This window comes from Galdieria sulphuraria (assembly GCF_000341285.1).
Source record: "Galdieria sulphuraria unplaced genomic scaffold scaf_5, whole genome shotgun sequence".
In the NCBI taxonomy this organism is placed as follows: Eukaryota; Rhodophyta; class Bangiophyceae; order Galdieriales; family Galdieriaceae; genus Galdieria; species Galdieria sulphuraria.
Window position 1 is genome coordinate 61,822 of NW_005178470.1, and position 20,723 is coordinate 82,544.

A 20,723-nucleotide genomic window follows, 5' to 3' on the forward strand; every position below is an offset into this window, starting at 1 on the left:
TAAACAAGCTTTGGAATAGTTCCTAGTGGCATACAACATTACATCGTATATTGTCAATACAACAATTATTTGAGGATTGGGATCCGAACCTACATATGTTACAAGGCAGTTATCGAGGCCTTACCAATTTCGTTACAGAAATAAGAGACTGCAAAACTTACGACTTGGAGAAAGAAAGAGTTACGAAAGAATTGGAAAAAGTTCAAAGTATTCTTTCCGAACCCAAGAGCAAACCGTATGATAGAATAAAGTCGACGCTTAAACTGTTATACATCCAAACGCTTGGATATGACATTTCAAGTTTTGAAAACCACTGTCTTTCTATGGCAAAATCTCCCAAGTAAGTGTCTCTTTTCTGAAAAAGTCGTCACTGACTTGAGAAAACAAGTTATTTGGAGAAAAGGGCTGGATACTTGACCTTTCCAACGTTTCTGGGAACCGAAACTGCAACCCAGGACAGGATTATGCGAATACTTCAAGCAGATCTGGTTGCTTCAGATGCTAACGTAAAACTTTTAGCACTTTCTACACTGAGTAGCCTATCTCCTTCAGAGACCAATAGCAAAGCAATTATTGTAAGTTTTCAACCGTGAGTTTCTCTTAGGGTCTTAAGTCGTCTATATTTAGGACAATGTCGTACCTTTATTGATGCAAAAGTGTTCGAGAGATTTATATCAGCGAGCAATTAGTTGTTTATCGTTATTGTGTTCAACAGAAACAGGTTGGAAGTTTCTAACCAGTCAAGACGCAGCCCACATGTTGCAAAAGTGTCTTACAGAAAAAGACCCTGGCTTGTTGACTTCCACTGTGTCCTTCTTATATAAGCTTATCTTTGTAGCCAAAGAAGTTGGACAACAAAATATATTTTCATTTTTGCTGCCAGGGCTTTTTCAAGTTTTAAATATTTGGTTGCTGGATTCCTCGTTTGACTCCTCGAGTTACTCTTATTATGAAATTCCTTGTCCTTTTTTGCTGTCGAATGTATGGAAGTTAATAGGACTTTTCCCGGCAAGTACAATCATGGAGTTCAATAGGCAATCGAAGAGTTTAATCAGCAATCTGTTTTTAAAGTGCTTGAGCTATATTCGGAATGGCGACCATTCAAACAGACGTAATGCTTCCTTTTCTATTTCGTTTGAGGCGTTGAAAGTAGTTTCAAAATTACCCTTTAGTCGGGATCTATTTATACATAGTTTAACATTGATTATGAGCCTCATTTCCGAAGATGTTCGTCCAACCACAAGATATTTTGGTAAGTATCAGAAGTACATAGAAGAGGTGCAACCGCTGAAGTGATTTTAGTTTTGCGAGCTTTGACAGAACTGAGTTTCTTACCAGAAACATGGACAAACATTCAAAGAAACTTTAGTATTTTACTACCATTTTCACAAAGTCAAGGTGTCGACAAAGAACGGGAAGAACCTTTGTGGTTTCATTTAAGCGTTGAATTACTAAGTTCGGTATGTAATGCCAACAATGTTGAACAAGTTCTCGACTACATCCTGCGCATTTGTTCGGTAAGAATAGAATAGCTCCGTATATCTGTACAGCTTTAACGTTTGAAGATGTTTTCACTTTCGGATTTGCAGCAAAGATTGGTTATGGACAAATGTCTTAGCCTTACTAAGCGTTTCTTGCAGAACGAAGAAAAGTAGGCAGTAACTCTCGATTCGCTTCTTTCCTTCTAAACGTACTATTTTCATTGAAGACTGTTTACTGTAGTTGTAGTCTTATTGAGTGTATGTGACGAAGCAAAAACAGGAGAAATCACAAACCTATTTTTAACACAACTGCACGGAAGCAAATCTTTGCAAAGTGAATCCATGAAACAGGTAGGAACGAGATAAGATTGTTTTCAGAAATCTCATCCTTGGAATCCTTCTAGTTCTCTCAGTTGTTGTATAGTGGATCGCTATTGGAACCTGGTCTCTTACGGTTGATTTTCTTGGTATTTCCTATGCATTCTTATTTGTTGATATCCTCTGGAGCTTGTAATGCTGTGGATGTGATAACTCTGTTATACAGACAAATGTGGTAAGTGATGTACTTGTTCTACATCAAGCAAGTCAAAGAGACAAAATATTACAGTTATCACAAGAAACTATATAGTCTGCAGAGTTCGTTTTTGAATTTTTTGATGAAATGGATCGAATGTCATCCTGAGGCAGTTGCTACGGCAGTCGATATTCTCAAGAAGTACACAACCAGTCAAGATCTTGAAGTACAGATTCGAGCATGTGAATATTTAAAATTTATCTCGTAAGTTGTATGAATTTGATTTTGCTTGTATCATTAGACAACCAATTCAGATCTCAACTAAGAAGTTATGAATGATTGGATATCATTTTCACCTTTTTACTGCTCAACTACTGGACCCGTTTCATTTCGTATGGCAAAGCTGTTTCATGTTGAATATCACAATTCATTCACAAAAGACTATTCAAATTTTGCTCACTTTTATAAAAGAACATATATATATATTGGATGTGGTAAAAGCACCTTTCAGTTGTCTCCATCTCATAGGTATTCTCTAAACTGAGGGTTTTGGACGAGAATCAGTAGACTGGATTCTGCCTTTTCTAGTGTCGATAATTTCGACGATAAATTCAGCATTTGTGTAAATGCACATGTCCGCTGCAATTTTCATGGAATTCTTAGCGATTTCTTCTGCACTAAGCGTACTGTGTTGAAGGAGAGAACGTGCAGCTGCGACCGCAAACGGACCTCCTGAACCTATACCAACGACGCCGCCTTCAGGTTCCAGAACATCACCATTACCTGTTAAGGTCAAAGATATGCTCGCGTCAGATACCAAAAGTAACGCGTCCAGTCGTCTCAAGTATCTATCTGTTCTCCAATCCTTTGCCAAACTCACACAAGCTCTCAATAATTGACCAGGATGTTCCTCCATCTTGGTTTCAAGTCTCTCAAATAAAGTTAACGCATCGGCTGTTGTTCCTGAAAAACCCGCCACTACATCGTCCCCAATTCTTCTCACCTTCCTTGCATTTGGTTTTACCACCACAGAGCCCATAGTCACCTGACCATCGCCAATAACGGCAACCTGATCATCCTTGCGAACAGAAAGTATCGTTGTGCCATGCCAGCTATTTTCACTTTGACTATAAGAAAGTAACCTCCTGCATAAATATTGGAACGGTGACTTTCGAATATATCGTGTCCAGGCCATACCAAGCATTGCACAAATGACAATCGCCCTATTGACGACGAAGGATTTCCCTCAACCTTGTAGAGAATCTCTCATTGGTTTGCAATGTTCTTCTTCTGTTGATTCTAGACGCTTGCAAATATTATTCAAACTACTTGAAACTAATGTTGGCTTTCCCGTGATTCATCTATCACTATTCCATATAAGATGCATCATTGGCAATTGATCTTTCATGACCTCTAGTCATTTGCTGTATCGTTGTTCTTTTCTTGTTATTGGTACTACAAGAAAGACCAACAGAGCCATGGTTTCTCGAAAACCACAACTTTGTCAATTAAGAAGTGTCGCAAATTTTTCTATCGGAAACCAAGTGAAAATAACCTTTCTTCCAGAAGGCGTGTCTGTATTAGCACAGCCTGGTGAGCCTCTGTATAATGTGGCAGAAAGAGGTTCGTCATAAAGGAAACCTTCCCAATGGTTTAAAGTCTTACTGACAGAAATTTCTCTAATAAGCTGGCGTAGAGTTGCTGTTTAGTTGTTGTGTGGGTGACTGTGGTTCTTGTGAAGTTCAAGTTTTGTCACGACAACAAACTAAGAAACATAGAAAACTATTTATTAGACCTTGTATAGCAAAGGTTCCTGCGAATAAGTCCGAGTTGGTTTTGCATACGGTAGGTTCGGACGTTCCACCTTGGTAAATCTCTATGTTGTTCCCTGCCGAACCCAAAAAGGTAAAAACAAGTAGTTGAAAGTTGCCCGAAAGGCTTCAACTAGTGTCTGCATATAAACGAACATATTCATCAATACCACTCACGAACAGCCAAGGTAACTGTGGGTGCCAACATATACTCCAAACCCCTGTTCCTTTACTATTGTGAGGAAGCTTCAATACTTTAAGAGGAACAATAAGCGGATTTTGTAAAAGATCCTCATACACTGTGGCGTGGAATACCGCGACAGTTTGATCATCTGAAGCATCAGCAAAAAGAGGAAGTGTCGGATGAAACGCAATACTGGACACCGTATAGGTATGATCCCTTATTCTCTTGTATGGACGACTGGATAAATCCAAATCGAACCAAACAAGCTGCCCTTCAACTGAGCCTATAAGCACATGATTTCCTGATGGATGCACACTCATCGCCGAAATTTCGCTGATACCAGTCACTAACTTGTTTACTAACTGTGCTTGTGCCAAATCATAAATTCGAACATGATGCTTCGTTGTAATAAAGAACAATGACTTGGACGGATGAAAATCTGCCGTGATTACACCTTTGGCAGATTTCGAGAAAGGAGATTGGGTTCGTTTTCTGCTTAATTGATGTACCACGAGACTAGATCCGAATGCATTCTTTGTAAGTACAACAAAATAATCACCCCTTTGATGCCAATGAACATGTTGAACTTTCCTAGAATGCTCAATAATGGCAATTCTTCCCAAGTTTCCTCTCTCGTCTTTCCAGTCTTTCCAATTTGAGGATGGTTCCCCAACTACAGAGTATCCAAATGATTGAGAATCTTGAGCTTCATCAGGATATAATATATGTGCGACATTGACAACAGCAACAAAATGTTTGATACATACCGCAAGCTTAAAATCATTTTCTTTTGGAGACCAAGCAACGTGTAAGATTGACAAGTCTTCATATTGACCCATGGATTCCATTTCGGACTCTGTTGCTTGTGATAGTGACTCAAAAGATGCCAACATTTCCTTCAGTTTTTCTTGAAAATCTATCCTAATTCGACAGATTCCTGTTGCCACTTCCCATATGGAAACTGAACCGTCTTGACAAGCACATGCCAACCATTGACCATTTGAATTCAAAGATATAGCCCTAATAGCACCAGCATGTGGACCAAAAGAAGCCACTTGTGAATCTGGAAATGGTCTTAGAGTGTCTGGAGATGGCAACTTGGGTAAAAGTGCTTCCGGATCTATTTTTCTTCGTCTCACACGCATTCTAGGGGCACAATAAAGCTCCAAGCAACGTTCAAAATGCTCCCGTATTAATGAGGTATACAAAGGAACATGTCGCAAGAAGTTATATGTTTCTGGAACGAGTTCGTTGTTTTCCTTCCGTTTCGATTTTTCTTCCTCGTTTAGAAGAAATTCGGGAGGTGGGCGATAACTTTCCTCATGACCTGGCAATGGCGTCTTTGGAGGTGGCAAATAATGGTGGGATCGGCCCACCTGTTCAAAGCTCGTTTCTTCCCAAATAGACAAGTCCTCTTTCTCTGATTTATGTTCTTTCAATTCTTCGATACGCTTTCTCCTAAGAATACTTCTAACCAGTTTTACCACTTGTGCTGCCTCGTGTCTCGAAGGTAAGAAACTTCTTTTTGGTTCATTTCTATTTCTTATCGGTTCGATTCGAGGTGTTCCCGTCCAGAAGACGATTTCTTCCCCGACAAAGCCACTTTCTGTTGCTCCAGAGGGATTCTGCAAGCGAACGATGGACACCAATCTCTTCAAATCATTCCTTGAAAGTGCAATTTCTTCATCGTTTTTCTCATCATAAAGATAATAAAAACCTTTCTTCACGTAAACAGGACAGAGTGGCCCAACCCGTTTTCGCCTCAATAGCTTTATTCCGTCCCGTGTGTAGCCAATATGTGATAGGTCCTTATACCAATCGAGTGGAACGTTTCCAATAGTATTTATTTCTTCATCACTAGAAGACGAACTATCACCAGGTCTTTCCTCTAGCTGTAGAACACTTTTACGTGTAACAGACTCCATTATTCAACATGCAGCAGCAAGCCAGTCTTAATCAGCCAAAAAGAAATATTGGCCGAGGAATGCGATTGTCGTATTATACTCGAATGGGATAGAAGCGAATCATTTGAACTGCAATGAAATTTCTCAGTTCAACTGCACTAAACCAAAAAATGAAGAAACCAATCAAGGAAAAAATCCACAGCAATAATGTACCTTCAAAGACTTGTGTGAAAGAAAGCTCAAGATTTGCTGTAAGCGACTTGACACCAAATGACTCGGCCCCTTTGAATCTCTTGATAAGTTTCTCCTTATTTTCAAAAATAGTCATCAAGAAATCTCTACAGGACTTTTCTTCAAAAGGAACCTGATCTATAGAGATCTTTTCCAAGAATACGTGTGCTACAGGGAACACTTGTCGTTGGTTTGGTGAGGCTTCAGACTGAGATCTCTGAAGAAAAAAAATTTTTGCAAGATTAATTCGTGAAACCCCCTTCTCGTCTTCTTCTCCTTCATATATGATAGTGGCATTGTATATGAAAGATAAGCGTGAATGTAATAACCGCATACAAGCGAAGAAGCCCTTGAACCGTGGAACAAGGACATTATTCAATCTAGGAAGGTCATTCTTCTTTGCGTAGTCCAAAGAAACCGCCTTCTTGTCCCATGAAAATCTCGTACCCTCAGGGTATGTCACAACCCAGAAATCACTACGAAGTCCTCGCAGCTTTTTCAACTCTTGCTCCAACCTTCCCTTGTCGTAGCTCCATTTACGACTTAAACTAACCAAAGCACCTGTTTGAAGGCACATCCAACCCAACATAGGAATGTAACCAATAGACTTCTTGCCAATATATCGACAAAGAGCTGTTGGATACTGCTTGATAAGAACCAGTGTAAGGATTATTGTATCCAGCCAGCTCTGGTGATTACTTATTACGAGAAAACTTCCTTCTCCCTCCTGTACTCTATCGCCATATAAGACAACTCGAAGTCCTGCAACCTTCTGGGCGTATGTCAAAATATTCAACTGCACCATCTTTAAGGCATAACTACGGACAAACTCTGAAATCTGTAACCCTTTTTCACCCAGAAAACGACAAAATAAACGAACAAGCAAAACAAGCAGTGTTGCAGCAAAAAAACAAGACCACAACAGTTGCAACAGAAACAGCAGACCACATACTATGCCAAACATACCAAAACCTGATAATCTCATTTCAATAGCTTCTATTTGACAATCTCAACTTCCATTTGTGCCATAAACAAACAAAAGCTTGCTCAAGTATTTAGTCATTGGGTTTCTAAACCAAATACAGGCTTCATCACTGGCTATGTCAGACAAAAAAAGAAAGAGAATTTCGTCCAGCTTGGTTGTTTTCACAAGTTTGGCGAATCACGCTTAGTGCTTTATAGCATGAAACAAGGAAATTTTCTGTGATTGGAACTAGCCAGTCCTGTTTTCGTTAGCTTATATAATATTATTTAAAAAGCAGTTGACTCTTCCACGAGTCTATTTCTTGACCATAAAAACCCAAGTCGTTATGTTCAAAATTCAAATAATAGTTTTTGCCATGATTGACGACACTTTTAAGTTGAAGCGTCTTTTCTTTTTCGTAGAAAATGAGTTCCCGAATCTTTCAAGCTTTTAGTCACAATTCTTCACGTCTCCGTGATACTGTTAGTGGACTCTTCTCCTATCCAGACACTTTCGGGTACGGACTTTCCCTAGATCTCACTAACGAACAGTGCCTCTCAAAACCTATTTTAGCTACACTCTCCAAAACAATTCTTCGAGTTGATTGTGCAACTGCTTTAAAACAATGGTTTTCGCAACCTTTGATAACTATTAATGACTGGCGTTTGCACTGTTTGCAATATTTGAGACCTCGGTCAATATGTCACTAGTTTCTGCACCCTCTTTTCTTCCAAGTTGAACGGCTTGATTTTTATGGAAGATGCAGAAAACTCTGAAATCTCCTCATAAGATACAATATATGAAGGCCTTGGCTACGCTGGCAGTATACTACTACTTCTCCAGTCAACAAACCACAGTTGAATTTTCTCTATTAATGCCAACGTAAAGCAAGTCCTCATAGTACGATACTTCCTTTCTCTTTTATCATAATTCAACAAAAAGCTTACTGAGAGAACAGGAGACAATAATCTCCTTGGAATATTCTCTTGACAAACTCTCTAAAACAATAATAATCCTTGTTTATTTTACATCACTTGTGTTTAAGTTCCTGAAGTCTATTAACACCAATTTTCGAAGAAAAAACTGCAGATTTGGTGAAACTATCTCGACTTTCTGCAGCTTTAACGACAGGAACAACTGGCGCTCCAACAGTATTATTTCTCAAATCCTCCAGACGTGAGTGACCACCCATTAAGGCGACTGAACGTGGACTGTCAATAAGCTCCCGATGAACTTTATCCCTTCGACTAGTCAAACTATTTCTGGTGTCTAACAAGTCGCTCCATCTTCTTCCATTTACCATAGCCATCAGATTTTCGGACTCTCCACTCCTGCGTATTAAGAACTCAATAATACGATTCTTCTCTTCTATCTCTCTAATATATCCACTTATTTCATTGTCCTTTTCTTTCAAGATACTTTCGTATTCGAATATCCTCTTTTGTTGAATGCCAACTTTCTCATTTGCACTTATCAATTCATCTCGAACAATAGAGAGTTCTTCCAACGCTTCCGCTAACTTTTTATGCACATCGTCCTTCTCAGTCCTCTTGTACCTTGAAACGTGTGACGGTTGCCTCAAAACAAACTCTTCAAACACTTCTGTTTCTGCTTCCAAGGTACCCACTTCTTCGTGTATAGGTCCTCTCTTCAACATATCTTCTCTCACCATTTCCTCTAATCGAGATTTGCCAGGGAAGGCTTCACCTCCAAGACTTGCAGCAAAGGCATACTTTGTGGCCCTAGCTACCTTTTCACCTTTTGAGTTGTTTTCCCACCTTGGTTCTTCCTTTCCTTCTTTCTCTAACAAGTCTTCCTCAGAAATATTTTCTTCTTCTTCTTCTTGAAGGCCATACTCCAAACTTTCAATAAGATGGACTACTTCTAACACACCACTCCCAGTTTCATCTGGCCATCGGACGTGTTCCTTCTTGCGAGTAGCATTATTAGTAAGAAAGTCCATATATAAAAAAGTGACGTGCTTGAAAGGGGTCTGTAAAGTCTGTCCAGTTTCCTCTCAACGGAACAATGTCTTCACTCTTTATTACCCAACCAAATGTTGAATGTGTCAACAACAATTGCAAATCAGATTCCTAAAATGGTCTAGGAGAATATGCTGAACTTGTGTGAGATTTGGCAACTTTTTTCATCAAAAACTCTTTTGTAATTTATCCAAGCTCTGTTCTTTTAATAACAAGCATTCAGCGTCTTTGCTTATTCCTCTTCAGTAAATTCTTACCACTCTATAGATTTTTGCCTGTGTGTGGAACATAAGAAATACTAAATTTGCAGGATCACTATGAAGGAAGAGGACTCAAGAGTATGATAAGAGAAAAGGGAATCCTGGAATAAATATTTTGTCTCTTTGCGAACTAGTCAATGTTAGCAGTTAACTTTTTTCTTGTCAAGAATTTGTTTGTCACATTGGGATTGTGGGTGGAGGAAACAGGCTTGTATTCGTCATGTCGTCAACGGAAGCCGTTGAGAATCTGTTGTTGAAGACCTTCCCAAAAGAAATCCCAGTCTCGTCCTATCTTTTGTACATGTTTTTGGCAACGCCACTACTTTTGTTGGATGTCTACTTGTATCTTGCAGTATTTCACTTGAACGTAGTTAGCGCAAGTGTTTCCTTTATTATCGGTACCGTCATCGGCTTATTGCTTATGGTTGTGTCTTATCATAAAACGGCTTATGCCAAGTGGTCGAAACTGGATCGAACGACAGAGCCTCCAACTAAGAGCTCTTTCAAGGCAAAAACCTCGGCATACCAGAGCGCAGTTGAAAATCATTTACGTCTCTTGGAAAGAACTGCAATCAGTTACAGTGTAATGGTAAACAACGCAATATTTCAAGCTTTTCTTATGGTCATCGGATTCTATCTTTTGAAGGATAAGGTGAAAGGTTTCTGCCGTTATTTTTGTTGGTTGACCATATCTCGTTATAGGTTCCGGACGAGCTCAACTTCGTTGTAACGGTCACATTGTCCGCAGTTTTTGTAAGGTTGAACTCAGAAACTGCTTTCAAAGGTGTCCATTCGTGAGCATTCCGTTGGTTCTTCAAGCTTTTTGTTTTGAAAGTAAAGAAGACCCGAAAGGAGGTTGCCGAAAACCCTTTTAGCTTCCTTTGACTCTCCCAGTGCATGCAAACAGAACTATTTTATTTGAAGAAGCAAACAGTCGTATTCACCTTTTATATGTTCCACACGTCGGGTGCAGAACACCAAGCTTAAAATTGAGGCACGTCAGAAAAACTATCTCGTGCATTGGCTCTAGTCCACCTTAGCACGGAGCACCCCCTCTTCCAAGATTCTAGTTTTCAAGGAAAGAATAAAGTTAGATGAAATCTCCTTAGCAAAGCAAAGGGTATTGCACTTACGTAACTGCAGTTTGAACAAGAATGATACGCGATGGAACCGCATTTGCATCCACTAGAAGACATTAGCACTATTTTTTTTTACCGAATGTGTCATACTCACTTTTCACAGAACACACAACAAGGAATGCAAGAGAGTGCGATAAAAATGCACCAATTACCTGTCATAGCAATGATTAAAGCTCATATCCAAATAGATACGTCTTACATCCTGTGCAGTTCTTAAATATGACTCTGGTCACTACTTGTTCTCCACAGTTTGGACAAATGCTCGTTTGAGGGGTTTTGCCAAACTTGAGGTTCGAACTCGATACAGCAGCGACTTTTCGTGTTTGCTGTATAGATGCCTGTTGAGCATTCACGTTATTTCCTTGAAACGGGGGCATCACATAGACTGTCGGTGGCGTGGCAGGGGCCTGTGCTTGATTTGCTGGTATTGCAGCTTGTTGCATACTATTCATAGTTTGATTTGCAACTGGAAACTGATAATTCGTATATTCACTATGAGGCGCTGATGGATATGCAAAAGGATGGTCTTGTTCCGAGGGGGAGGAAAAGGAGTGGATATCTGACGCAATATTCATGTTCAACCTTGAAGAGAAATGAAATACTAACCTGATGTTGGATAGGATGCCATAATAGTTATCTTGCAAGAAACGACAGTGTCAAACGACAGGCTTACTTACCAAATTTAAAAACTCTTGTAAATGGTCACTATGGATTTTGTTATATGAAATTCCCATAGATACTGGGACACACAGTCAATGTTGGCGGGAGATTCTTGAGGCCGTAGGCACGTGGCCGGGATTCCATTGGAGGAGGGAAGTTCATGTTGAGTTGTGTCATCGTTGTGTGGTGTCCATCGATTTTTAATTGTTGAAGATATCCCATTTCATTTATGAAACACATTTCTCATGTGGTGAAAACTAAAGAATGATCTATTCTTCATGGTTCTAATTCCTATTTCTCTGTTGGTCCCGGAACCAATTTCCAACTTACTCAGTATTTAATTCTATATAAAGAAAATCAAGTCTGATATTTTGCTACATCGCTATAAGTCGTTTTGTCTGAGTTTACGGAAATATTTCCCTCAGGCTCATCATACAGCCGTTCAACATCATAGTGTTCACGATTGGGAGGAACAGCCTCGGAAAATAATAGCATTGCGTTCTCCAATTCTCTAGTCGACCCAGGTAATAGCTTCTTCTCGTCCGATTTCGGATACACTTCATTTCGAGCTTTTATTGCAAGCGCTACATTATCTAGATACTCTCGAAACGGTAGTAAAACTTCGTCCCGTAATTCGGGTTCATCTTCCCAAGGCACTTCAAAATTAGCAATAAACGAAAAGACATCACTTTGGTTCTTTAATGGATAATTCGCAGAGTCTCTTATATCTACAGAGTATTTCTCGAACTGAATCATTCTTTCTAACTTTTTATCGACGGCAGCAAGGAAGCCTGTCCATGCCACTTTCTTTCTGCGAGTTTCTCTTTTGGATAAGTCTCTATCAAGTAAACCTAAATAAAGAAAAAGTTGAGTAAAGGGAGAAATATCATGTCTAGAATAAAATTCTGATCCACAGTCCACAAATACAGTAAAGAACAGCAAGCTGTAAAGGATATAGCAATAGATTAATACATATCCAACTCTCGCAAATATTATGCTCTTCCAATCATAAACAGAAGAACGAGAGAACCCAAGTACAATACACTTCAGCGAGTTCACCCATGTCTCATTCCTAGGCAAGAGAGTTTTGCTACCACACACAAAGGAGATAAAAAGTATTCTAGACAATGTTGAGATGAAGCACGCACACGTTCTAAGAATACGCCAAAAAGTAAATAAAAAAGAATATCGTTTGTCTAAGATATGCGCCATTTCCAACTCAACTTTCAAGTCAGACCAAGCCCAAAGCACAACTGGAATGTAAATTCCATACAATACAATTTCAATCCATATTCGAATATATCCAAAACCAACAAATGAAAAAATCGATGCGATTCCTTGAGCAAACAAAACCAGAAAATAAGACAGAATGTATCTCCTATATGTATCGCGAAAGGACAACGAGAAGAAGAAAGTATAAATGAATAGCAGGAGAGGAGTTACAAAGGATAGGAGAGATCCAAAGTGCCTTTCCCAATCAAACAACAGCCAAATCCACCCAACCGACTTGGAAAGGGATAGACAATATTGTCTTGTCTGAGCCGATAAAAATAAGGAAACTGTCAGAAATAACATCGAAAACAAAAAATAGACAGCTTTGGTACGCTTGCTCCTACTCGTTTCCGTTAACTTTGCCAAGTAAATCAGTTGTTCCTTGTGTTCTTGACTGAGAGGCTGCTCTTGTTTCTGTCGTTGTCCTTTCTGCAACATTTGAATGAACGTCTCTTCTTTAGCATTGTACAAAAGTTTGACGGACTCTCGTGGTGAGAATTTCTTTAATATGTTATTTGGAGTTGACCTAGTCTCTTCCCTAATAACCCCATTTCGTTCAGGCAACGATGACGACTCGTTCGTGACATTTCTGCAAACAAACTTCCATAAGACTTCAAAATTTTCTCGACACTTTACAGTCAAACAAGAAAATTTTACTCTTTCTCTTAGCAGCGCTATACGCGCTAGGCGAATCACACCATCTCTACGGAGCGAAATGTTACGGCACAATAAGGCTCTTTGCGAGAAAGGCTTCGGCAGTGAAGTACAAGGAGAGAACCCACTATACAGAAAGAAAGCACGATAGGATCTCGTATGCTGGAGCTTCGTGTCTTCTAATACAAACATATCTGGTATCTCCACAAACGGACGAGGAGATGTTACAAGACATTTCATCCGAAGCAAAAATCTGAGGAGTTGCCAAGAAAGTTGACAAATCTTATAAACACTTTACGGATTGGTCAAAGTTTGACATTTCTGTATTACATATTTCTATATCTTTGAGATTCCGACCACTTATCTCTCATGTGTCTCAATATCCCTTCTTCCTGTTCTCTCTCTTTCCATCGCAGATACTGTAAGGGAGAAACTTTTTGACCAGTAGCTGGTGAAAATGAGAAGCGCCTGCGAATTTTTGGTTCCTTACTAGCGGAAAACTCTTTCATGGTCGAGCTATAATAACGAACATCTCGCAGTTTTACAGTCGACAAAGCCCTTTCCTGTTTCTCTTCAAGTCTTGTCAACTTTCTTTTCAGCTCTAATAGCCGTCTCATCATTATTTGGAACCATCCTTCCATATTCCAAGATCTAATAAAGTTGCACATTTGTCTTAGCGTTTCTCTATCCGTGGTTGTTGTCACCGTTATGTTATTGTCTTTAGTTTGTATTTAGGTTTGAAAACAATGTCAAAAGAAGAACACCACTTACCAACCGGAACTGTTTCCTCAGGTAACGAAAAAGTAACTTCATGCTGGCATATGAAATGTCGCTCTGGTACTGAACTGATATTATTTACTACAACACTAGATTCCAACTCTTGAGAAAGTAGTTGGATATTTGCACTCAATAAGCCAAGATGTTTTACAAACTCGGGGAAAAAATTTGTTCCTTGAAGGACAAATTCAAACTCAAGTGGCTTCCAACCTTGAAAAGCTTCTTCATTTCCGCCAAGCAATCGATTGCATAACAACGCGTAATGCTCTTGAAAAACAGACACTATCTCTGACCAACGACTTTGGACTTCTTCCTGAAATGCTCTAATCGTTTCTTTAAATATCTCGTTATCTTCCCAGTAACTGGAAAACTGTGCTTTCCAGAGTTTGACTTCTCTAAGCAAACTCTCCCTGACTTCAAAATGCAACGAGTACAAATGTTTGTACTTGTGTTCGATTTGCTTTCTTTCTTCGTCCACTTTAAAAACTGAAACTTCTAAATTCTCCTTTTCTTCCTCTAACTGTTTACTGAAAACTTCATGTTGCTCTAATGCAGATGTTACATCTTCAACTTGTTCACACAGCTGAAGCCATTCATCATAAAGCAATCGATACTCTTCACGACAGGTTGATAACTCAATCAAAGTGGACTCCTTCTCCTCCTTAATAATAGCTTGTTGTTTTCTATGCTCTTCCTCTCTACAATAATATTGAAATTCTCTATCTCTTTCTTCTTCTTCCAAGAGAATAATTTTCTTTCTTTGTTCTTCCACTTTCTGATTCCGTTGAAACAACTCCTTCCTTAAATAATCAACTTTGTCGGACCATTCTAACACTTTCGACTCCAATTTTGAAGTTCCCCTGTCAAGTTGTTGTACTTTCGCATCAAATTTTCTATCCTGCTCTTTCAACATATAAAGCAAGTTTCGAGTGGCTTCGTCCGTGGAAGTTATTCTTTGCTTCAATTGTGAAATAACTTGAAAGGAATTCTTTAGAATTTCCTCATTTGTACATTCTATTTGAATACTTTCTAGGATATTTTCGTCCAAAGACAACAAGGCATACTCTAACCTTTTCATCATATCCAAGAAACCTGTTGTCTTCAATTTACAATCTTCAATGATGTCGCAAGTCGCTTCCAATTCTCGCTCTAAGTTTTCTTGAGTTTTTGTTCTTTCATACAACTGTTTCTGTAATTGTTCCATTTCCGTCTTATGTAACTCAACTTGTTCTTCTATCATTCGCATTGACTCGTCCTCAAGCTGTTGGCATCTCATAATCTCCAAGTCTCTTTCTTCTTTCAAAGCTTCAATTTTTTTGTTCCACATTTCCTGTTCTTCCTTAAACAACTGTGACAAATCATAAACCTTTTGTTCTAACTTCATCTTCTCTTCTTTAACAAAACAAGTAAACTTTCCATCCTCATTAAATTCATGAAGATCGTCATATGTTAAAGAATCCCATCGTTTTCTCCAACTCACCACAGCTTCTTCGAGATGCTGATAAGCATCATTCTGTTGTTTCACGCCATTCAGAACATCTGCTTTCCAATCATTCGATATAGCTATGAAATCATAGCCAACTCCAATTTCTTCTAAAATTCTTTGAGATGCTGTCACATCATTCGATGCAATAGATGACGCAAGTTCTTTCAAATTCTCAATAAGTTTAACTGCTGCATCTCTTTCTACTTCGGTAGTCTCCAAAGCTTCGACAGCTTCATCTCTCAAACCTTCTGCTTCTTCCAGAGCATCGTAAGTCAAGGTTAAGTCTTCCTTCTGCAATTTAATTTGATCGATAATCTGGTCCCAATCAACAACTTCATTGGACATCAACTTCAGGACTTCATCGCCCACAAAAGCATCGTCAGTTTCGGGAAAGACAGGCTGGCTAGTTTCATCTCCCTGAACAATTCCTTGAAGTTGTAGTCGGACATCAACAAGGTATTTCAACAGTTTTATCAAGTTGCTCATGAACGTGTTGGGAAGCGCTACAGTAGGTTCTGTCTGCACATGCTGTGACTCTAACTTATTATTCGGTCGAAGCAAAAATTCTCCTTGCAAAATGGAAGCTAAAAGACGATCTATGAAATCTAAAAACTGTACGACGATATTGGAAGCCACTTGGACAGATATTTGTCCTTTCAAGTGCGTATATATTCGTTTCGATTCTTCTGCAAATTCTCCAAGTGTAAAGTAACGAAGCTTCTCCATGATCTTCTCACAGCGAGATATTATATCGTTGGTATCCAAATTTAGACCACTTTCTGTTGACGTGTTGAGCGTAACATCACTCACACCAAATATTGCAGGTTTGACCTGTTCCACTGCGAAAAGATCCTTCTCGTGCTTTGAATCTTGCTTAGTGTTTCTTTCTGTAAGTTCGCTCTTCAAAGAACGAATTAAATCACGCGCACTCAGGAGCAGTTCTTCTTTCTTCTCAACTTCCCGTTGCAGTTCTTCCATAAGTTCTTGTTCTTTCTTTCCTCTTTCAAGAACCTTTTCACTATCTTTGTTCAAACCTAAACAACCTTCCAAGTGAAACACACGCAAACGAAGATTAAAGTTGGTTCTTTTCAGTCTTTCTATTTCTAAATCTCTGGGGTCCAACTCTTCCCAAAGCACTTGAGTCTTTGAAGAGGAACTTGGGAGCATAAAACTTTCGTGTGAAATTTCAAAAGAGTTTTCTGCCATTTATGATTTTTGTTATTATACACACGGTCCTTCAACTACCAGTTCCACTTCTATTTGGATGGCACATTATAACAATTTCTAAATGCCGTTTCCGATAAATGATCCAAATATGACAATATTTTATTTTCTGTTCTATTCCGATGGTACATCGAAAATTGTCTGTTTTTGAAGGAATTTGACGATTGTATGCTGCAGATTCTTTCCCTCCGATTTCAGAGTCAAAAATAGCTCGATAGCAGCTTTATCTTCCTTTCTTTACTAGCCATTTCGTTGCTTACCTGAACGAGAATTGTTGCATGGCATACATTCCATAAAAAGAATGTTTATAGTAATTTGAAGACTGGCAAGTTCTTTTGAGGTAATTTTCTAAAAGTGGAAAATATCGTATAGCAATAGCAACATCTCAAAATATTTTTGTAGTTATTTGGCCGATTCAGTATTGAGCAATGCAATCGGAGACTACTTCAGTTCCACATCACAAGCCAAAAGCTGGAAAGAAGGCGGCTTTAAAAAAGGCTTCTGCCAAAGCAGAACGTAAATTGCGTTCTTTGGGCCTTGAGCAAGGTAAAAAGTCATGGTACAGTCCCATCAAGAAATAAACTCTTTTGCAGTTAGTCATTCGAATGTTCCAAAGAAGGAGAAAAAGGCAGTTTCAGGCCCTGTGGCCATGCAACGTAAAATAAAGGCATCGGCTGAGAAAGAGATGCTAAGAGCGCACTTAGCTGTTCCCGACCGCACCGGTGGACATGAAGCTCCTCGTATAGTTGTAGTGGTAAGTCGGATGACTTGTGCTTGGTCAACTGCGATAATATCTGTAATAGATGGGGCCCAAAGGTGTTGGAAAATCCACCATTATTCGTTGTCTCGTGAAGCACTATACAAAGAAAAAGGTCGGTCAAATAGTTGGACCAATCACTGTTTTGAGCGGTGTCAAGAAAAGACTCAGTTTTTTGGAAGTGAGTTATCACACGTATTGTACTTTAATTATATTTTATACCCAATAGGTTGGTGGAGAACTTCCATCTATGATCGACGCAGCAAAGATTGCTGATCTGGTTTTGCTTGTAATTGACGCTAGCTTTGGTTTTGAAATGGAAACTTTCGAGTGAGTCTTTACTTTGCACTCTTTTAGTCTTCTAATTGTTAGGTTCTTAAATATATGTTCAGTCCATGGAATGCCACGTGTGATTGGCATCTTGACTCACTTGGATAAGATTCGCGAAGGGAAACAGATGAAGAAGATGAAGAAGCATTTGAAGAATCGCTTTACAAATGAAATAACTCAAGGAGCCAAATTATTTTGTTTCTCCGGCTTGACATTGGGAGGTGAATATTTGAAGCGAGAAGTGCTTAATCTAGCGCGCTTTGTTTCCGTTACGAAGTTTAAGACAATAACTTGGAGGAATGAGCATGGCTATATATTGGTTGATCGGCTGGAAGACAAAACAGAGGAGTCAAAAGATGATACTAAAAGCAGAACTGTGGCTTTTTTTGGATATTTGCATGGAACTTATTTAAGGTTTCCACGAGGTGTAAACTTTAAGGTATTAGAAACTATTGAAATGAATCACAGAACATACGAATACTCAACGAGTTTTAGATGCACTTGCCTGGCGTTGGAGATATTACTGTCAACCATGTGGAGCAGTTACCAGATCCCTGTCCGCTTCCAAATAAGGAGGACGCTAGTAAAAGTCGAAAACGAAAGCTGTCAGATAAGGAAAGAGCTATTCACGCTCCAATGGGCGAAGTTTCGGGTATTTCTTATGATCAAGACGCCATATATATCAATCTTCCCAATCAGACTGTTCGGTTGACTGGTGATATTGAACCAGAAAGTGAAGGAGAAGTGATGATCCGTAATTTGCAGCGAATAAAGGTTAGTTTTCTATTTCTAGTTGAATACACATTAAGTGAAACGTTTTTAGAGTTCAATGGATGATAAACTACAAAGTGGGAAATTGGATATCCTTCGACAGAGCCTTTTGGACCAAAATTCAAAAGATCTTTTGGATTCTAAAAAATTTCTTGAAGAATTTGCTTCAGATATCGATAGCCAAGAAGGAAGCATGGAGAATAGCTTGGATGAAATATTCGATAACAAAGATGAAGATCCAATGGCAAATGAGTTTAAGAGTGAAAACGTCGGTTTTGAGTCCAGAGACGAAAATGATGGTATTGTTGAAAAATGGAAACTTGCAAAGGATGATTTTCAGCTTGACACTCGTCCAAAGAATTTGACAAAGTGGATATATGATAAGAGACTAGCTCCCACTGAAGTATGCCTTAAAGACTTGGGTAGTTTCATATTCAGTGGAAGTGAGGAAGCAGACTGCAGTAAATTTATTGCTTCCAAGTCGTGGGACTTGCTGAACAACTCCAGTCTTAAGCGACGATTTTCGAACAGTGAGTTAGTGGAGGAAAACTCAAATCTGTCAGCTGAGAGCGATGATGGCTATTTCACTGCAGACGCGTGCGAGGATTCTTCAAATGATGACTCAGAACTTGACAGTGAAACTTGCTCTGATGTAGGATTAGATGATTCAAGCCCTGAAGTAGATAATGAAGATGCCACGTCGGTAGATTCACAAGGTATTTTAACTGAGGGATTCGATAAATTCTTCAACTCAACCTATTCCAGAAAAACGAATGAGGAAGAAGACTGAAAAGAAAATACAGTTTGACGCTGCATATGACGCAGATGCTTTGGACAAATACTCTTCAGACGAAGATGTTTCGTTTGATCAAGCTTTGAAACTAAAACTTGCTGAGCGGGAATCGAAAAAGAAGCAGAAGCTTGCCACTTTGGATGAAGAAAGCCGTCAGATGATGGAAGGCTTTCCACCAGGCTCATATCTTCGTCTTCAAGTTGATGATGTTCCTGAAGATTTTGTAAGTGCAAAACTCATTGTTGATGTTTTTTAACTCATTTATACAGCTGCGCTATTTTAATCCATTCGCGCCGATACTATTGGGAGCTGTTAAAATTGGAGAAGAACAATTTTGTCATATAAGAGCCAGACTGAAACGGCACCGTTGGAGAAAGGGTCTGTTAAAATGTGGTGATCCACTGATTTTCTCCATTGGATGGCGACGTTTTCAATCCATTCCTGTTTATTCTAGTGAAGATCAAAATGGAAGAAATCGTTACCTGAAGTATACACCGGAACACTTACATTGTGATGCTACGTTTTTTGGACCTCGAGTGGCCTTGGGTACTGGAGTCATTTGTTTTCAAAGATTGGATGGTCCAAATACGAGCAATTTTAGAGTTGCAGCTAGTGGATATATTTCTGAAGTCAGTGGAGACTTCAACATTGTAAAGAAGTTGAAGTTGATTGGAGAACCCCTCAAAATATTTAAGAACTCGGCATTTGTTCGGGGCATGTTTCATTCGGACTTGGAAGTATCGAAATATCTTGGTGCGAAGATTAGAACTGTTTCTGGTATTAGAGGAGCCATCAAGAAAGCTTTGAAGAGTCCTCCTGGTGCCTTCCGAGCAACTTTTGAGGACAAAATTCTTATGAGTGATATCGTTTTTTTGCGTGCGTGGGTAAAGGTAGCCGTGGAGTCTTATTGTGTCGATGTTCAAGACCGTTTATGCCCTCCTTCGGTAGAAATCCGTCACCTAATGAAAACTTTGAGAGAGTTGCGTGTAATGCAACAAATCCCTATTCCAACAAATGATGACTCGGAATATCGCAAAATTGATGAAAGACCCGCACAGCGTAACTTTCGACCTTTCCATATTCCTCGTTCTTTACAAGCGACTTTACCGTTTTCCAGCAAACCAAAGCAAATATCTGCAAAGGAAAAGCAGCGGCGCAGTAACTTAGAAAAGGTAATGTCAGCAGTGACGGATCCCGAAGAACGAAAAGAACAGAAAACGTTTCAGATGCTAAATACTATTCGAAATGAGCGAACCAAGAAAAGAGAAATGGTCAGCAAGGCGCGTTTGGAAGCCAAACGAAAGGACATGGAAAAACAGGAGGCAGAACGACAGCAGCGGATTGACGAAAGAAGAAAACGCAGATACAAATCACGAGGAGCAGCAAGGAAACGACAAAGAACAAACGACTAACTTTTTGACTGAGCTAGGATTCGTATATGTTAGGACTATAGTATCACGAGACTTTGTCATTTACGTTGTTTAGAACGCAGATGTTCACTTTTGCACAGCATTTTTACATTGAAAAGT

The 20,723-nt window shown here is 39.2% G+C and overlaps 11 protein-coding genes across 13 annotated transcripts; 4 read left to right on the forward strand and 7 right to left on the reverse strand.

The window, feature by feature from the left end:
- Positions 1-39: 39 nt before the first annotated feature.
- Positions 40-2,479, forward strand: Gasu_09000 (AP-2 complex subunit alpha). 2 transcript variants are annotated; one of them, XM_005708288.1, is made up of 9 exons: positions 40-340; positions 389-575; positions 628-1,252; positions 1,303-1,517; positions 1,566-1,651; positions 1,709-1,832; positions 1,886-2,034; positions 2,089-2,259; positions 2,310-2,479. In XM_005708288.1, the coding sequence occupies exons 1-9, from the start codon at positions 96-98 to the stop codon at positions 2,332-2,334; spliced, it is 1,827 nt and encodes a 608-aa protein (XP_005708345.1). In that variant the 5' UTR covers positions 40-95; the 3' UTR covers positions 2,335-2,479. The 2 variants fall into 2 exon arrangements, with proteins under 2 accessions (XP_005708345.1, XP_005708344.1); XM_005708287.1 differs by lacking the exon at positions 2,310-2,479 and having other exon boundaries at positions 2,089-2,290.
- On the reverse strand, positions 2,295-3,339 carry Gasu_09010 (ATP-dependent HslUV protease, peptidase subunit HslV). Of its 2 annotated transcripts, none has more exons than XM_005708289.1 (1): positions 2,295-3,339. In XM_005708289.1, the coding sequence occupies exon 1, from the start codon at positions 3,197-3,199 to the stop codon at positions 2,531-2,533; it is 669 nt and encodes a 222-aa protein (XP_005708346.1). In that variant the 5' UTR covers positions 3,200-3,339; the 3' UTR covers positions 2,295-2,530. The 2 variants fall into 2 exon arrangements, with proteins under 2 accessions (XP_005708346.1, XP_005708347.1); XM_005708290.1 differs by having other exon boundaries at positions 2,485-3,339.
- Positions 3,340-3,379: 40 nt separating this feature from the next.
- Positions 3,380-3,890, forward strand: Gasu_09020 (2Fe-2S iron-sulfur cluster binding domain protein). Its single transcript, XM_005708291.1, has 2 exons — positions 3,380-3,618; positions 3,683-3,890. Exons 1-2 carry the CDS (start codon positions 3,402-3,404, stop codon positions 3,865-3,867), a joined length of 402 nt encoding a protein of 133 aa, XP_005708348.1. The 5' UTR covers positions 3,380-3,401; the 3' UTR covers positions 3,868-3,890.
- Positions 3,891-3,894: 4 nt separating this feature from the next.
- Gasu_09030 (transducin family protein / WD-40 repeat family protein) lies at positions 3,895-5,919 on the reverse strand. Its single transcript, XM_005708292.1, has one exon. The coding sequence runs from the start codon at positions 5,913-5,915 to the stop codon at positions 3,936-3,938; it is 1,980 nt and encodes a 659-aa protein (XP_005708349.1). The 5' UTR covers positions 5,916-5,919; the 3' UTR covers positions 3,895-3,935.
- A 5-nt stretch (positions 5,920-5,924) lies between these two features.
- Positions 5,925-7,149, reverse strand: Gasu_09040 (acyltransferase). Its single transcript, XM_005708293.1, has one exon. The coding sequence runs from the start codon at positions 7,108-7,110 to the stop codon at positions 5,989-5,991; it is 1,122 nt and encodes a 373-aa protein (XP_005708350.1). The 5' UTR covers positions 7,111-7,149; the 3' UTR covers positions 5,925-5,988.
- Positions 7,150-8,093: 944 nt separating this feature from the next.
- Positions 8,094-9,189, reverse strand: Gasu_09050 (uncharacterized protein). Its single transcript, XM_005708294.1, has one exon. It carries the CDS (start codon positions 9,050-9,052, stop codon positions 8,120-8,122), a length of 933 nt encoding a protein of 310 aa, XP_005708351.1. The 5' UTR covers positions 9,053-9,189; the 3' UTR covers positions 8,094-8,119.
- Positions 9,190-9,479: 290 nt separating this feature from the next.
- Gasu_09060 (uncharacterized protein) lies at positions 9,480-10,210 on the forward strand. Its single transcript, XM_005708295.1, has 2 exons — positions 9,480-9,983; positions 10,034-10,210. Exons 1-2 carry the CDS (start codon positions 9,552-9,554, stop codon positions 10,127-10,129), a joined length of 528 nt encoding a protein of 175 aa, XP_005708352.1. The 5' UTR covers positions 9,480-9,551; the 3' UTR covers positions 10,130-10,210.
- Positions 10,211-10,224: 14 nt separating this feature from the next.
- On the reverse strand, positions 10,225-11,059 carry Gasu_09070 (uncharacterized protein). Its single transcript, XM_005708296.1, has 4 exons — positions 10,670-11,059; positions 10,581-10,622; positions 10,465-10,532; positions 10,225-10,397 (listed from the first exon to the last, which is right to left on the reverse strand). Exons 1-4 carry the CDS (start codon positions 11,043-11,045, stop codon positions 10,368-10,370), a joined length of 516 nt encoding a protein of 171 aa, XP_005708353.1. The 5' UTR covers positions 11,046-11,059; the 3' UTR covers positions 10,225-10,367.
- Positions 11,060-11,314: 255 nt separating this feature from the next.
- On the reverse strand, positions 11,315-13,319 carry Gasu_09080 (uncharacterized protein). Its single transcript, XM_005708297.1, has one exon. It carries the CDS (start codon positions 13,294-13,296, stop codon positions 11,488-11,490), a length of 1,809 nt encoding a protein of 602 aa, XP_005708354.1. The 5' UTR covers positions 13,297-13,319; the 3' UTR covers positions 11,315-11,487.
- A 5-nt stretch (positions 13,320-13,324) lies between these two features.
- Gasu_09090 (uncharacterized protein) lies at positions 13,325-16,639 on the reverse strand. Its single transcript, XM_005708298.1, has 2 exons — positions 13,828-16,639; positions 13,325-13,774 (listed from the first exon to the last, which is right to left on the reverse strand). The coding sequence occupies exons 1-2, from the start codon at positions 16,523-16,525 to the stop codon at positions 13,383-13,385; spliced, it is 3,090 nt and encodes a 1,029-aa protein (XP_005708355.1). The 5' UTR covers positions 16,526-16,639; the 3' UTR covers positions 13,325-13,382.
- Positions 16,640-16,939: 300 nt separating this feature from the next.
- Gasu_09100 (uncharacterized protein) lies at positions 16,940-20,720 on the forward strand. Its single transcript, XM_005708299.1, has 9 exons — positions 16,940-17,089; positions 17,137-17,297; positions 17,347-17,481; positions 17,530-17,630; positions 17,673-18,069; positions 18,126-18,404; positions 18,454-19,117; positions 19,167-19,417; positions 19,464-20,720. Exons 1-9 carry the CDS (start codon positions 16,972-16,974, stop codon positions 20,604-20,606), a joined length of 3,249 nt encoding a protein of 1,082 aa, XP_005708356.1. The 5' UTR covers positions 16,940-16,971; the 3' UTR covers positions 20,607-20,720.
- Positions 20,721-20,723: the final 3 nt, after the last annotated feature.